Raw genomic sequence first — 15,311 nt, forward strand, 5'->3', positions numbered from 1 at the left:
TCTCTCTCTCTCTCTCTCTCTCTCTCTCTCTCTCTCTCTCTTTCCGCGAGCGCGCCTGTAATCCTCGACTTTATATCCTTCTTAAGCTGCGCGCCGCGTCATGCCAAAAGGGAGTCGTTATTCTTTCGACTTCGCATTCGGTATTATTCCGCGACGAAGAATCTTAGTCTTAATTTTACACGCGTATGTATAAACGAGAGAACACCTGTGTGTTCGATGCAGTTTTACACGAGAGAACGCAACCTTGCTTTCCGTTTATCGTCTATCTATCCGATCGTATTTTTCTCCTTCAATCGTCTCTACGTTTCATGCTTTTGCTTCACTCTAATGCTATTGCTTTTCACGAAAGTAATTGATTGATCCACTTAAACGAAAGAATTTAGATCTATATATATATTAGTATTTACCGTAAATAATTATTTTTTATTTTTAGCTACTTTTTCTGTCAATCTATGAAATGAAAAGATAGTCAATTAACATAATCAATCTATTCCTAATTTTTATTATGAAATTTCTTCCGTGTGTTGAACCAGTCGTATGATATCCGATCGCAGAAAACAGTCATTTATGCTGCAATTCTAAGCAAATACACGAGTAAATCATAAAATCGTAAAGTATTATAGTAGCTTACGAAAAACCAAAAAAGAATCATAGATATTTACGAGTTATCATATAACATACAATCGTAGATATTTACGAGTTATTATATAACATACGGCCCGCATAAAATTGCAGATCTACTCATAAGTTCTTACGAGTCTTACGAAAACAAGTCACGAGTTTTACGATTTTGTCTAGAATTGCAGTGTTATTCGCGACGTCATTTATCGCAGCTAACGATAGTAACTAATAGCCAGACGAGACAGATATCGTGACAGGAATGCCAACGCGTTACGACCCCTCGTTAAGATCTGTCGCTTCTTTCGCGCTCAGCACTTTTCCGCGTAAGACTATTAACGGCTCACGCGCGGAAACCGGTCGGAGCGCGCGACTCCGCCGTACGAGCCGCACGGCAGATGCTGCGGAATAATTACACGCGAGATTTACCGGCCGGGCGAAATTTAATATAGAAAGGGGGGCCCCGTAACCCCATTCCGGGAATAGCAAAGCGCGAGCGAGGCGTTACAGAGCGCCGCTCGATGTGCCGCGACGCGAGTCCAAGATGCGACTGCAATTGTTGAGCTTAACGCGGCATTGTTGCGATAACAATACACAGAAGAGAAACTGCTCGCCCCTCGGAAAGTAATCTGCCATGGCGAGGTAACTCGACCCGATGCAGAAAGCGTACAAAGGCGCCTTCGTTAATCTCTTAAGCGGCGATTTTCTGCGTTTCCGCGTCGATCGCGAGTTTACAGAGCGCTCGCTTGCGCGTTTTAAACACGGGAAAATAGAATTGCAGCGCACGGGAATAAGACACGGGAGATAAAATACGAAGGGACGGAAGAAAAGAGATGAGGTAGAATGATCCTAATCGTCGAAAATAATCGCTGTAACTTCTGTCGCGCGAACGCTTTTCAGGAGGTTACGGAGGAAAGGACATTGCTGCAATTTCATTACACGGAGTGGCACTCGCACACGTGTCCGTTCGGAAACGCGGTGCTGGAATTCAGACGTCGTGTACGAGCGGTTGTGGGATCGACGATAACAAACGAATCCGGACCTATGATCGTTCACTGCAAGTAAGGAGACTTTTGTTGCAATTGTCTCAATGTAAGAGCGAACGGCGCGTCGTTTCTGTGGAATCGGATAATAAACTTGCTTATTTGTGTGGCACAAAGCGACGGAGGCGGACGATCGGGGGTATATTTAGCGATCGACGCAAACATGGAGCTGGCCGAAGAAGAGGACGCGTTCGACGTGTTTGGTTACTTGAAGAAGCTGAGGCAGAGCAGAAAAGGACTCATCGAGAACTTGGTACGTCAATTGAATGCTATCTCTATGTCCATCGAAAAATACTTATATTTCAATTATGATGGAGATTACGTCTCGACTATGTCTCAAATATGACGGAAATGATCTTATGTCTCAAATATGATGAAAATTATATTTGATATTTTATATGTCAAAAATGATGGAAATTGTATTTGATATTTTACGTCTGAAAAATATAATAGAAATATTTTAGAATATTTGAAATATTTTATAGATTTTATATTTTATTGAATATTCTATAAAATATTTGATATCTCATGTGTGAAATATGATAGAAATTATACTTAATATTTTTCTCAAAATATCATGGAAATTGATATCTTGTGTTTGAAATATGATAAAAATTATACACGGTAATAATTATTTAATCTACGAGCCGCTGTTAGCGATTCATGAATTAAACAACTATTTGAACAGAATATAACAATCTCCTGTTCTGCCTATTCGTCCTAGCAGTTGGCTTGTAATCGTGCACTTGCGCGACGCTAGTGACTTCTAATCTTAACATGCTCATTTGTCATACAGGAACAGTACAAATTTATATACGACACGCTGGAGGAGTTCGTGGTGTGTGGCACATCGTGGTTTCCCGTGGCGGAGCTGTCACAACGGCTGAAGCAGAAGAGCGTAAAGAATCCGATAACCAAGATGAACGAGTATCAACGAGAATACCAGCAGATCTGCAAGCAGACTCCGCGTTTCACGATCGGGGACTGCGCCGGTGGTCACAGGGCCGACAACAGGGAGAAGAACAGAGACGTCTTGGTAGTTCCACGTGAGTTTGATTTCTAAGGGCGCGTGCTGCTCCCGCGCGTCCGACGGTCTCGACAAACAGCCATTCCTCGCGTGCACAAATCGATTTCCCGTCTTTTGTTACAGCGGACAACTTTCGACCGTACCTTACCAGCTTTCAGGGCAACAGTTTCACGGATTACATAAACGCCGTCTTTGTGGACGTAAGCCAGTAAAATAAATCACCCACTTAACTCATTTATCTGTAGCCCGTTCCTTGTACCTTGCGCGCGCGCGCAAGGACTACCTTCTTTAATTAACGCGAAACTTTTAACGAAATTTTATGAAGCGCGTCGCCGCCGCTGCGATGATTAAAACGGAAATTATTCGTTATAGCGGGTACCGACTATTATTATGCGCAACCTTTTAAAATCCGGCCCTTGCCTGTGCGCGGTTAACTTCGTTATGGCGAATAATTAATGATAATTCCGGTTTGTGGAGACTGACAAACGACGTAAACCTGGAGGAGATAGTCCCGCGCGGGTCGATATGTTATATACTCCGCGATCTATTTGCCGATCGTTGCCGAGTTCTTTTTAGAAACATTCATCCATTCGTGCTGTGCAGGGATACACGAAGCCACGGGAATATATCGTGACGGAATGGCCCCTTCGACACACGTGCGGTGAATTCTGGTCTTTGGTTTACGACTACGAATGCGCCGCGGTAGTCGTGCTGTGCGTGCCGGTTCAGGGCTCGACAAATTTCCCCAGTTTCTGGCCGGAGGGAAGGCACTCGAAGAAATACGGCCCGGTGTTCACGATCGACCACATCAGCCACAATCATTACACCAACATAAAAACCTGGGTGAGAAGGGTCCCTATAATTCTCGCGAGACTCAATCTCCCAAGAGCTTTTAGCCCACGACGTCGAGTGACTCTCGGGGTCGCGGCTTTGCACGGAAATTCTCGCAGATTTTCGCCGAAATTCGCCGAGAAAACCCTTGTACGCGACTCGGCGCGAAAAATCGATCCGATCTCTCTGAGCTTACGAATTGCATTTTCCAGGTCTTCAGGGTAAACAAGAAAATCGTCTCATTGACTGAAATGATGGCGGGTGTGAAGGCACCGCCGAAGACCGTACAACTGTTCCAATTGACCTGTTGGCCGATGGGCCACAAAGTGCCCACTTCCACCAACAGTTTAGTCGAGCTCATGAATATGGTCGAGAGATGGAGGCAACGGACAGATTACGGGCCGGTAGCGGTTGTATCGCCCGATGGCAGAAGTCGTTGCGGGGTCTATTGTGCAGCCAATGCATGCATAGAACAAGTCATCCAACACGGCGAGGTTGACATCTTCCAAGCTGTCAAAACTGTACGCAGACACAGGCCTCAGCTTGTGGAAAACATGGTACGTTTTCTTCATATGAAAAAAAAACAATTTGCAACGAAATTTTACAATTGTCAAAATTCTAAATTAATTTTCCACTTGCTAAAAATATCTTCTTTGAATCTCCATTTTGTTCTAATTGCGATACGATATTCTGTGTTTGCACTACAAAAAATACTCGAGAATACTCGAGAAAGATATGCAGTTTATTTCTACAAATAAACTTTGTATCTCACAAATAAATGTCCAAGTATTTTTCTCCTAGTGTATACATGCATAAATCGTGCAAGCACACGTTTTTTTCTTTCTAAAGTTTTCTTCCTCAATTCAGATAAAGCGAAGAGAAGCGTAAGACTTTGATCTTTCTTTCTTTTTTTCAGACGGAGTACAAATATTGCTATGACCTGGTCCTGCACTACGTGCTGCACTACCTGAACAAAGATATGAACGAGAAGAAGTGAGAAAACGAGTTGAGGGACGAGCTGTGGTTCATCGAGTTCGGTCGCGGGGCGGCACTGCCGTTAACCCCGGAGGAGGCGCCGGCGGACGGTGAACCAGTGGTGCCATGCGCCCAGGGTCGCGTCGTCGTGGAAACAGCGAGGCCGGCACCGCCGCACTTTGCTACCTGTTCCAGCTATCGCAGGCCGCTTCTCAGTCGCGCATCGAACAACATGTCGATTTACACGGACGGCACGGCGATGTCGTCATCGAGCAGCGGCGTGACGACGAACCAACAAGAGCATCTACAGCAATTACAACAGCAACAGCAGCAGGCTCTTGCTGGCGGTAAGGGTGCCGTCAGTAGAAGCGTCGGGATGCCGCAGAGTCCTGCCATGAGGCCGGAGGACCTCGGCGTGACGCCCTGGTACCTGGACGATTATTTGACGACGGCGGACACGTCGCCGGGACCAATGGGTGATCGGAGCTCGTATCCCTCGTACTTGTACGCCGATAGAGACGGCAGGCTGGACCTGAACGGCTCGACGAGGAACAGCAGCGTCGATGGTGAGTTGAAGGCGCCGCCGCCGCCGCCCCCGCCGCCAGCACCTGTGCCTCGGAAGGCTTACATGGATCTGAGGGACGCGATGGCGCTGTTGGATGAGACCTGTCCGAACATAGAACCCAGTCCGTCTCTTACCCCGCGGACGCCCAGGACCCCGCTTACGCCGTATTCGCGTAACAAGAGAGCCCGCTCTAAGAGCAGCGACAACTCGTCCAATTACAGCAACGATCGACTGAGCGATCGTTCGTCTGAAGCTTCCAAAGAAAAGGATAAAGAGAAGGATAAGAAGAGGCCGTTCCTGAGGAAGATTGGCATCTCGAAAACGGAAGATCGACCGTTCCTGGCGAAGTGGACCCCGCGGATCAAAGGCAAGCCTTATTTGGAGAAGATCGGGCCCAGCAAAGCCGTCGAGAGGCCGTTTTTGGACAAGATCGGCTCGTCCAAAACCTTAGACAAGTTTACCTTCGATACTCCGCGGAACGAACGTAGGAACGAAGTCAGACACGAGAAAAGGATAAACGATGTGATCAAGAGGGATGAGATCGGTAACGACACTAGGCACGAGATCGAGCGATACGCGATCGAAGAGAACGTCGAGAACATAGAAGTCCAGGAAACGTCATCCGTGGAGGAAGTACAGCACAAATCTTCGATAACTCCGCAAATGTGGGCGACGTGCGAGAGAAGGCGGTCGGGTAAAGAGTTCCTGCTAAAGATGCACTCGTTCGAGACGGAGGACTTGCAATCCACGGTTCTAACGAAAGAACTACGAGATCCGTTACGTGGCTTGTCCTTGGACGACGTATTGGACTCCGGTCCGAGCTCGTTACCGACGGAGAACAGCGACGAGCGCGAGTCGAGGACAGAAACGGAGAGCCAACAGGCGACCGGCGGGGCCGAGTTGCTGAGATGTCGAGTGATCACCAGCGAGGAGATTATATCCTCCGCGTGCTTGGACTCGCCGGGCGAGGCCAACAGCTGGAGCAATTCGCCGCGCAGAGCGCAGCGTATGAGAAAGGAGTCAGTTACACCCGTTCGTCGCAGGATCCATCAGACTTCCCGCGAGATCCTTCGCAGCGACGACAGCATGCCGAACTCGCCCAGCAAGAGGCCGATCTCGAGCGTCTCACCCGATCGCGAGGTCGAGTCTAGGAGCGACACTTTGGAGAGAGGATCGTTTTCCCCGACAAAGACTAGAAAACTGATCGTCGAGGATATGAGGAAAATCGACAACACGAGGCGATCGTTCAAGTATAACCAGTTCGAGAGACGAGGCATCTCCTCGGATAATCTGCTGGCAAAAGACGCCCTCTCATTCGTCACTGCCTCACGGACTATAACCGACGATATCGGGAGAACGAGGGAGATCTCGTCGGAGGACTCGTTGGCCGCTCGCCGTGGTGTTCAGGAGTATACGCGGGAGACCTTCAAGCAACTGCAGGATAAGTTCAAGTTGCAGGAGATACCTACGGAAAGTTACGCGGCTTTCAAACGACGCACACGGGCTGCTCAGGGATCGTTGAGTCATCATGAGAGGCTAAAGATGAGTCTGCTACCGGGAGGACCAGAAGTGCGGATCTTGAAGAACGAAGAGCTTAAGGCAGAATACGCACCAACAACCGACGCGAAGGAAAACGAACCAGCCGAGATAAAGCGAGATCAGAGTCCAGAAGGCACGGTTAAATCCGTTCTAAGGAAACAAGAGAGAATCGATCAAACCAGTGAACAGGAGACGGACACGAACGCGTCCATCAGACGGCCGAAGAGGCGGATCTTCCACGAGCCTTCGCAGGAAACTATGGATCTGTTGACGGAGTTGCGTAAGGTGAAGAGCTTACTGAAGACTCCATCTTGGGAGAAGATCGATTTGGAGCTGCAGAAACCGGCGCGGATGCCAAAGCGTATTCTGCTAACGGACAAGGAGTTTTGTCTATCCGTGGAGCGGGAGAATAGCGTACGCCGTCCGTCGCGGATTATCAATTCGCTGGGGACCACAGAGGAAGGTAAGATCGCATCGAGTCATAAGGAACAAGAGGCCAAAGGAAGTCAGTTGAACGAGACCGAAAAAGTCAGCGAGCAGAAGTCACCCGGACCGGCTCTGTTTGAGAAGAAGTGTATGTCTTTAGACTACGCCGACGAAGATAAACCCCACAAACCGGAGACTAGAGCGATCTCTTTGGCCTCTACGAGGAACCTGCCGTCCGAGGCCGACGATCTGGCGCTGATGTACTGCAAGAGTTACTCCTCGGATCTCTTCAACTCGCCGTCCGAGGAGACGCCTGAGAATGAGGACGAAGTAAAATCGCCGGAGGAAGAATCACAAGAGAGTGAATTGCAAGAGAGCGAACCACAAGAAAGCGAACCACAAGAGAGAGAACCACAAGAGAGAGAACCACAAAAGAGAGAATCGCCGGAGAAGAAGCCCAGTCAGAATCACTGCGCCGAGGTGGACATCGCCATTCCCATCGATCAGAAGATCACCAGTCCCAAAGGAGAAGACGTCCAGGGACGAACCAGCGACCTCTACGAGATCATATCGCCGCGATCGACGCCGTTCCGCGTTAAGAAGCGACTCGGCAAAATCTCCGTCGAGGAGAGCGTCAAGCCGGAGAATTTCACCCTCGGTTCTAAGGTCGACTGCCGGTCGGTCGTTGCTCAGAAACGGACCAAGTGCTTCCCCTTATAACGCACGTCGATCTGCCCGCGGGCGAGATTCTCTCCGCGACGATTTCGGGCCGCGTTCGTGCCCGCGAAGAGAACGGGATGCAGGTGTTGCGTTTCGCGTTGATCTTTTCAGTACTGTGCTTACGTGCAAATGGCTGAATACGTGGGTGCTTGACTCGCGCGATTCCCAACATCTTATTTAGATGAGAAAAAGGCTCCGTGTCTTTTCAAGTATAGCTCCTCAAATTATAGAGGTCTGTGAGAAACGGTATCAATGGAAAGAGTGAAATATTCTTACAGAAAATGATGAGAAGAAAGCATTCGTAAAAAAAAATTATTAGTACGGAACATAGGTATTACACGTAGGTACTGAAAGGGTTAAACCGATCGAGTGATTCACGATAATAATTACGTCCTGCATCCGTCCTCTTCCGGCACGAGCGCGGCATTCTCTTGAGTTGCTTCTAAGATCGAACGAACGAAAATGGAAGAAATGGTGGATTCGCGTTAGACGGATACTTTCTTTGACGTGGCGCTCGACTCGAAATAACGACTCAGTAAACTCTGTCACTCTCTTTTAGTTATCAGTTAATCGAAATTAATCGCGCGCAATGGAAATAGAACGGCTTGATTTATTTCGTATTTAGTGAGTGTAATCGTGGCATCTGTTAAGGATTCTCGCTCGTTCTCAAAGTTCTCGTCTCGTTTTCCCAAACTTTCCAGTAATATCAACAGATTCAATAGACGCGTAAGAAATATCGAAGGGAATAGAAGCGCAAAGGGGGAAGAATTTGACAACGGAAGCAACGTGATGCGTCGAGGAAATGTCATTATTTCGCTCTGCTGCGCGATATAAACAATCAGGCTGCCGCTGTATTCTTGAAATCGATATTACTGCTCCACTGATTATCGCAGAATGACGTCCCTTCGAAAGTATAACGCCAACGTCGATTACGCAATTTCTCCGGGTGACAAGAAGGAAGACCAAGACGGAGGAAGAAAACGAGCCGGAAAAGCGATCGATTCGTGAGGAAGGAAACGGTTGAATGGGGTTGTTCAGTTCAGAGCCTAAACAGCGGATCTTTTCGACGCAACGAGTGAGCCGAAACGCGTGCGAGAGAGCTCCTACGGAAATATTCTAAAGTGTACCCCCGACCATTTTTTACTCGACATTTTCGAGGTGAACGAAGCGGCCCGAAAGGGTCGCTGGAAGCTCGATGACGCGACGGACTTTTTCGCCCGCTGGTGCGCGGCCGACGCGCTGGAACGAAGGATCCGGCGAAATTTCTTGTGTCGAGCAGTGCCTTGTTCGTGGATATATATTATTTAAACAAAGGAAGAACAAACAAACAAAACGTATAAAACGCGAAGAAGAGCGCGTCCTATCGACGATCTAATTCCGACTGCGCGCCGGATTTTCTGAATGGGTCCACGGAGTTGCGCTCTCGTCGAACGATATCGTAATTCCTTCTCTCCTCTTCTCTAACTTTCTCTTTCTCTCTGTCTCTATCTTTTTCTAGCTTTTTATCGGGAAAAACAGAGAGCTTCGCGTTCAAATTGCGAAGGTAGAAAATCGATCGCGACTCTTAGATTCCCGAATTTTGCAGATTTCAATTTCTCACGCTATCTCTAACGAATCGCGTGTCTAAACGCGACAATTCGCCCTTAACGAAAGCGGCGTTGACGGGGTATGATCCGTCTGATGCGGAGTTGAAGTATCGAAAAGGAAGCTTTTCCCATAACGGGGTAAGTTTCGACGGAGGAAGGTGACGAACTCGCGAGAGTGCGACTCCCACGCAGATGCGTCCGCCTGCCAAGCCTGCTCTTTGTTCGGCGTGGCGTACGTTAACATAACGTTTTAATGAAATAAAACTTATATAAATGGATACAGATTAACACGCGTTCCTCTTATAATTTTTTAGAAGTAGATAGGGTCGACAACGCACTAAAAATTGACTATATGGAAAGTACATCTAAATGTAGATAGAGATATATATACATGTACATATATATATATATATATATGTGTGTGTGTATATACACACATATATATATGCATAAAGCATACGTAAAATATGTACCACCGTTATTCCGGCGAGATATTTGCGCAGTGCACTAGTGACGTCGATGCAGATGCATTCTTGTTTCTCCACATTATTTGTAATTTTCTTGGTGCTTTCAGGAGATTGTTATCCCTTCACGGACAATTAGATAATACTTGTGTAGTTAAATAATTACGTCTCTCTCACGATTCGACACTTGAATGAGGTGATCACGTGGAACATTTGAAGTAGTGCACGCGGCTCTTCAAACTCGTAAAACCAATTATACCTTCGATTCAAAGTGGCGAAATTGAAAATAATTCGTTTGCATTGAATATTTGCGATTCTCTCCTTGCATTATACTCATAATCTAAAAAATATATGTGGAAGAATTGAATTCATCTGAGCCGACGCAACGTACACGCGTGCCGATCGCGCGTATTCAGTAAATACTAGAGATTCATGCGAGTTGGTACACACATATATACACACACACACACATATATATATATACGTGTGTGCGTACACTCGACGGCAAGTATACATACGTGAGCGTACTTAGCCAGCTGTAATTGTACGAATTCAATAGTTGGTGAGATGTGCCAAACGTAGAAATACGATTTATTGTATGTTACGAAATTACTTTTATATATGCATTATATATAGTATATATACCTATCTCTGTGTGCATGCACACGACCGCGCCCGCGCGCCAAAATTACGTGTATGCGTGCGTATGCTCGGTGGATGTGTGTGAAAATGTGAATGGGCGCGTCTTTTCTCTGTCGCGCGCGTTCGTCTGCCGTGCTAAATTTACACGCGTGTGTGAATTAAATGTATGCGTTCTAATATGGATAAGAACTTACGTGTATTGCGTGCAAATATCGATCAGTATGTGTGTATGTATATGTGTGTGTGTGTGTGTGAATATGCGTTAATGACATGTGCATCGAGGAAGATCACGATCCGTGCCCCCGTAAACCTCGTACTTGGTCTAATTAATTCGAGGTGTACAAAACAATTATGGCGCTCTTATTTTCATTTTTCTTAATTAACGCGTCAAAGTTTTGCGTGATTAACGCATTTTTTGTTCATCTTGCAGAACGGAAATTGCAATATCATTTAACATGAGTATTTATATCATAAACACTAGTATTTATATCATAAATACGAGTATTTCTCCTCTTTTAACTTACGACTGTATTATTTTTTGTTTTACAAACGGGGTAATATGAAAAAATTGCCGTAATATTCTTACATTCTTGAAGTGATATCTTTCTTTGAATTTTCTCGTGACAATTTATCGTCATTGAGAAAAAGATACTTGAAAATTTATTTGTAGGATTCAAAGTTTATTCATAAGAAAAAAATTTTGTTTCGCCAAAATAAACTTTATTTCATTGAAATCAACCTTATATCACAGAGATGAACTTTATATGCTACAAAGTTAAGTTTCAAATATTCTTTCTTATAAGTAAACTTACCCAAAAGTTACACTCCAATTTCTTTCTAATTTGACACAAATGTAGAAGTACAAAAAATATTTAGGTTATATTTTTTCATTTTGGCCCACACACTTTGGTTTCACGGGCAGTTTATAGCTTTTTAACGTTCTCACTTCTATCATCAGCAAATACAACAAAAATGTATGAGAAATAAAATTGAATACAAGACGTTTTTTATTTGCTAATTATGAATATGAAGTCAAATATGTAAAATTATTTATATAAATAATAAAATGTTTAAACAAAACATGTAAAAAGTTGAAAAAAAATTATTTATAAAAATAATTTCTCGGTTTGCCGAGATTCGAACCATTTTTGACTAATTTAGCACAGTTTTGAAATATTTTGGTTGAAATCTCGGCTAAAGAAATTTAGAATGGTTCATGTCTCAGCTATGCCGATTTTGTTAAAATTATTTAACTATATCTTGTATTCAATTTTATTTCTTATGCATTTTTGTTGTACTTGTTGATGATAAGAGTGAGAACATTAAAAAACTATAAACTGCCCGTGAAACTCAAAGTGGGTCAAAATGAAAAAATATGATCTATATTTTTATATTTATATGATTTATAGTTCATAGTTACATGACAAATATGTATATTTGTACTTCTACATTTGTGCCAAATTAGAAAAAATCGGAATGTATCTTTTGAGTAGGTTTATTTGTCAGTGTAGAAGTAAGAAATGATATGCTCGTGACCCTCCTCGATCGTGGACCGCAAAAGAATTGTAAATAGTGTTTTCGGCCGGTGCGATCCATGATACGCATGGTAAGACAGGGTTCGCTTTGTAATCGGAGGGAAAAACTCGTCCACTCGTTCGTCTTTAAACTTAATGAAACATCCCGCCGTATGTCGCGGCAGCCATCCGTCCACCCTTTCGGCTGTCCGTGCGAAGCGCGAGCGCGAAAAACACACCCCGTCGTCGTATTCTCGCGCACGCGACAACGCGGCGACACGCGATAAACGAGAAGGGAGGCGCGATTTCGAATCAGATCTGACACACGAAACTTTCGTTCTCGCGGGCGAGATTTAGACGTTTAGATGTGTACACACGTTCATTACGTTACTGTCGCGGTCGTTAGCAAGTTAGAAACATAATCGTCGCACTCTAAGCGAGAGAAGTGAGCCTCTCCTGGTGAACCTTCTCCTCGATATACTAATCGTTTGGATACGTGGACGTTCTCACTGTTGGTTCGAAAATTAATAATTGACGATATATATATTCTATACGTATGTGTATATATATATATATATATATATATATATATATATATATATATATATATAACTTTGTTCCTATATATATGTAACTCTGTTTTAGTGGAAAAGGGGAAATGTTGTATCGCTGAATATTATCGGGAATCCGAAGTGGAACTATGATTTCCGTATTATTGATTTCTCAAGATCAACGGAATGTAAAATAACATACGCAGGGATCGCACGAGAGGGAAAGATAGAAGAGGATTAATATTTCAAAGCAATTTTAAACTCCACGATTCTCGAATAATCAGTCTCACGCGCGTTTAACGTTGCACTTTGGTTATCGTTTAATTTTTGTGCAACACACAAACAAACTGGATCCGAAATCAGATAATCGTACTGCAAATCGGGTTTCCGGTAAACCGGTGGACAAGTCTCTCAACTTGCTACTCTACACGGAAGTACAATTCTGTCCGCGCTCGACACGAGATTCCCACGATTCTTACACGTATCCTTCAAGAACTCAAGCTCGAAGGATTCAACTGCGAGATATGACGCGCGTTATAGGCGTAGGATAGAGACAGATGGTACAATGACGTTGTAATATTAATTGTTTTCTGTTTTCGCGTCACGTTGAACGTGTTACGCTCTACGATATATATATACACGTATATATTATAAAGAAACACACCATCAAGACACAGACACACACACACACACACACACACACATAACACACCCGGTGCGAAATACATGGATGCCCTAGTGTGAATGTACATGATACATGTCTACGTATGTCTACGTGTGACGCGGGTGTTTTATCGACGCCTGAACATGTCAATAAAATTCACGTTGTAACGAAGAGCACGTTAGATCGCCACCGCGCCGCGGGCATATTTGCATCACGACGTGATATAAGATCTGTTCCCTTGCAATTGCACCGAGTTGCATTGTCTGTTTTTAAGATAAAGTAAGCATATATTTGACATTTGGTGATAGAAGAAAGAAAATAAGAAGCTTACGAGATAGTCCAAAAAAGTGCAGCTGCAAAGAACAGACGCTCGTACACGCGCGCGTGCAGCAAAGCGAATATCCAAGCAGTATTCAGACTCACTACGTGCGTCGTGTTCCCGGTGAAGCATACGAAGCCAGTCGAGGTTCCGCTGCTCCTCCTCGCTTCATGTCACTCCCGATTATTCTCCACGGCGGGAAAATCGCGGTGATGTCGAGCAGCAGCTGCAAAACACACGAGAAAGATTAGGCTTCGGACAAGAGAGATTCGAACGAATTGCGCGATTGAACTGTCTGAGCAGTTTCGAGGGGAAACATTCAGGCTCTCGAGTTACGAACGATTCGATCGAGCCATAGGAATTCGTAGAAAATAAAACGTTACAAATACACGAACGTGTATAGAAGAGAATTTTGTTATATCAGTAGGATTGGTCAACAGCGTCACAATTAGAGTAAATCTTCTTGATTTAATAGCAATATTATTGAAACTAATATATCGTTTATTGTTTTAATAATTCGAATATTAATTTCCATAATACTGCTATTGGATCAAGAAAGTTTACTCTAGTTTTCTAGTTTACTCTAGTTGCGAAGCGCTGCGCTGACAAATTCTATTGTATTTATAACACTATTAACAAAATTAGATCTTTTAATTTCTAAAATATCAATTTTTTTCCATATTCATTTTCCATCTTAAAATAGAGGCTTTTTCTACTGAAGAGTAGATTTTTTTTCTAGATCCATCATTTTTAATCATACAAGAAAAAACAAACTAGAGAAATTAATGAAACTCTAATTCTGTTGATGCAGCATCTTTTTTTTCTCATGTACCCGAGTCGAAATTTTAGTCCTACTTTCGATCTGAACTTCTGTACATTCTGAAGGATATGTTTCATATACATAGAAACCGATGTCCTACTTGGCGCTTCTAAATGAAAAAAACGCACAAAATGCCACTAGTAGGTCTAAAAAGTATCTCTTGGCAAAACTGTAGGTTAAATAAAATCAAAAGAGGTTAATATAGATTTCAAAGTATCAAAATAGATGTAAAATAGAATATCGGAGTGGAGAGTAAGATTCAAATTTCGATCGGGGTATCTATCGCGCGAAGATTGTCGGCGCGAGTTGAATAATTAAACGGACAAATTGCGGAGAGAAAATTAGCAAAAAAAAAAGAAACGCGACACGCTGATCTCGCAATCACGACGACTCTCCTCGTCCCGTCGCGCTTCGAGACCCCGGTGCAAACGAATTCGCGCGAAGGTCGTGTGACGCATACGCACAGAGAAACCGCCGATTCGCGCGGGCCTAACAAAATGCGACGCGATGTCGCCACGTTCCGCTAATTATTATATACGCGCGATCGGTTCACACACACACATACACACTTCACACGCGCGCGTCCGCCTCTGGCCGGATGTTCGCCGCGCCAGAATCGAATCGATAGTCGACTCGAGCCGGTCTCGATCTGGAAAATCGAGCCGTAATCCCCGCTCCCGCCCAGCCCGGTGGCACGATCGCGCGCCGTTTTTCTCTCTTTTTTTTAACACAGTGTGATAAGTGACCTAGATAAAACATGATGTGGTACATTTTACGTAACATTGGTACATTGTTGTAAATAATAAATAGGTTGTACGTTGTACATGAAGTCTCGTCCTTTACACACTTACCTACATATTGTGAGAGGAAGAATATTTAATAAATAAGAGATATTTATTTGATGAACCGTTCCGCGAGACACGTTCGCTTTCATTTCGCGATATCTCACCGCGACGGACGCGCGAAACTTACTTTCCGCTCTCCCGATGACGATCGCGCGCGAAACT

At 44.3% G+C, this 15,311-nt stretch overlaps 3 protein-coding genes across 7 annotated transcripts in view; 2 read left to right on the forward strand and 1 right to left on the reverse strand.

The window, feature by feature from the left end:
* The window catches only part of LOC116850826 (receptor-type tyrosine-protein phosphatase kappa), a 100,505-nt gene extending 95,918 nt beyond the window's left edge, over positions 1–4,587 (forward strand). For all 5 annotated transcript variants that reach the window (XM_032829533.1, XM_032829530.1, XM_032829531.1 and 2 more), the window contains 7 exons: positions 1,519–1,679; positions 1,779–1,914; positions 2,458–2,707; positions 2,812–2,888; positions 3,292–3,531; positions 3,732–4,076; positions 4,436–4,587. In XM_032829533.1, coding sequence (XP_032685424.1) covers positions 1,519–1,679; positions 1,779–1,914; positions 2,458–2,707; positions 2,812–2,888; positions 3,292–3,531; positions 3,732–4,076; positions 4,436–4,516 — 1,290 coding nt within the window. In that variant the 3' untranslated portion in view covers positions 4,517–4,587. The remainder of the gene's footprint in view (positions 1–1,518; positions 1,680–1,778; positions 1,915–2,457; positions 2,708–2,811; positions 2,889–3,291; positions 3,532–3,731; positions 4,077–4,435) is intronic.
* The window catches only part of LOC116850827, a 100,291-nt gene extending 84,989 nt beyond the window's left edge, over positions 1–15,302 (reverse strand). Inside the window, exons 1-2 of the mRNA XM_032829536.1 lie at positions 15,156–15,302; positions 13,589–13,710 (exon numbers count right to left, since the gene is read on the reverse strand). The gene's annotated coding sequence lies outside the window, so the exon portion shown is untranslated. The remainder of the gene's footprint in view (positions 1–13,588; positions 13,711–15,155) is intronic.
* LOC116850825 (titin-like) lies at positions 4,517–11,348 on the forward strand (the record flags this gene model as incomplete). The annotated part of the gene is made up of 1 exon (XM_032829529.1): positions 4,517–11,348. A coding segment is annotated over one exon (3,228 nt), but the record flags the coding sequence as incomplete, so codon positions are not given.
* Positions 15,303–15,311: the final 9 nt, after the last annotated feature.

The sequence above is a fragment of the Odontomachus brunneus genome, unplaced genomic scaffold, assembly GCF_010583005.1.
Source record: "Odontomachus brunneus isolate Ranch 3 - 2012 unplaced genomic scaffold, Obru_v1 Obru_scaffold_157, whole genome shotgun sequence".
In the NCBI taxonomy this organism is placed as follows: domain Eukaryota; kingdom Metazoa; phylum Arthropoda; class Insecta; order Hymenoptera; family Formicidae; genus Odontomachus; species Odontomachus brunneus.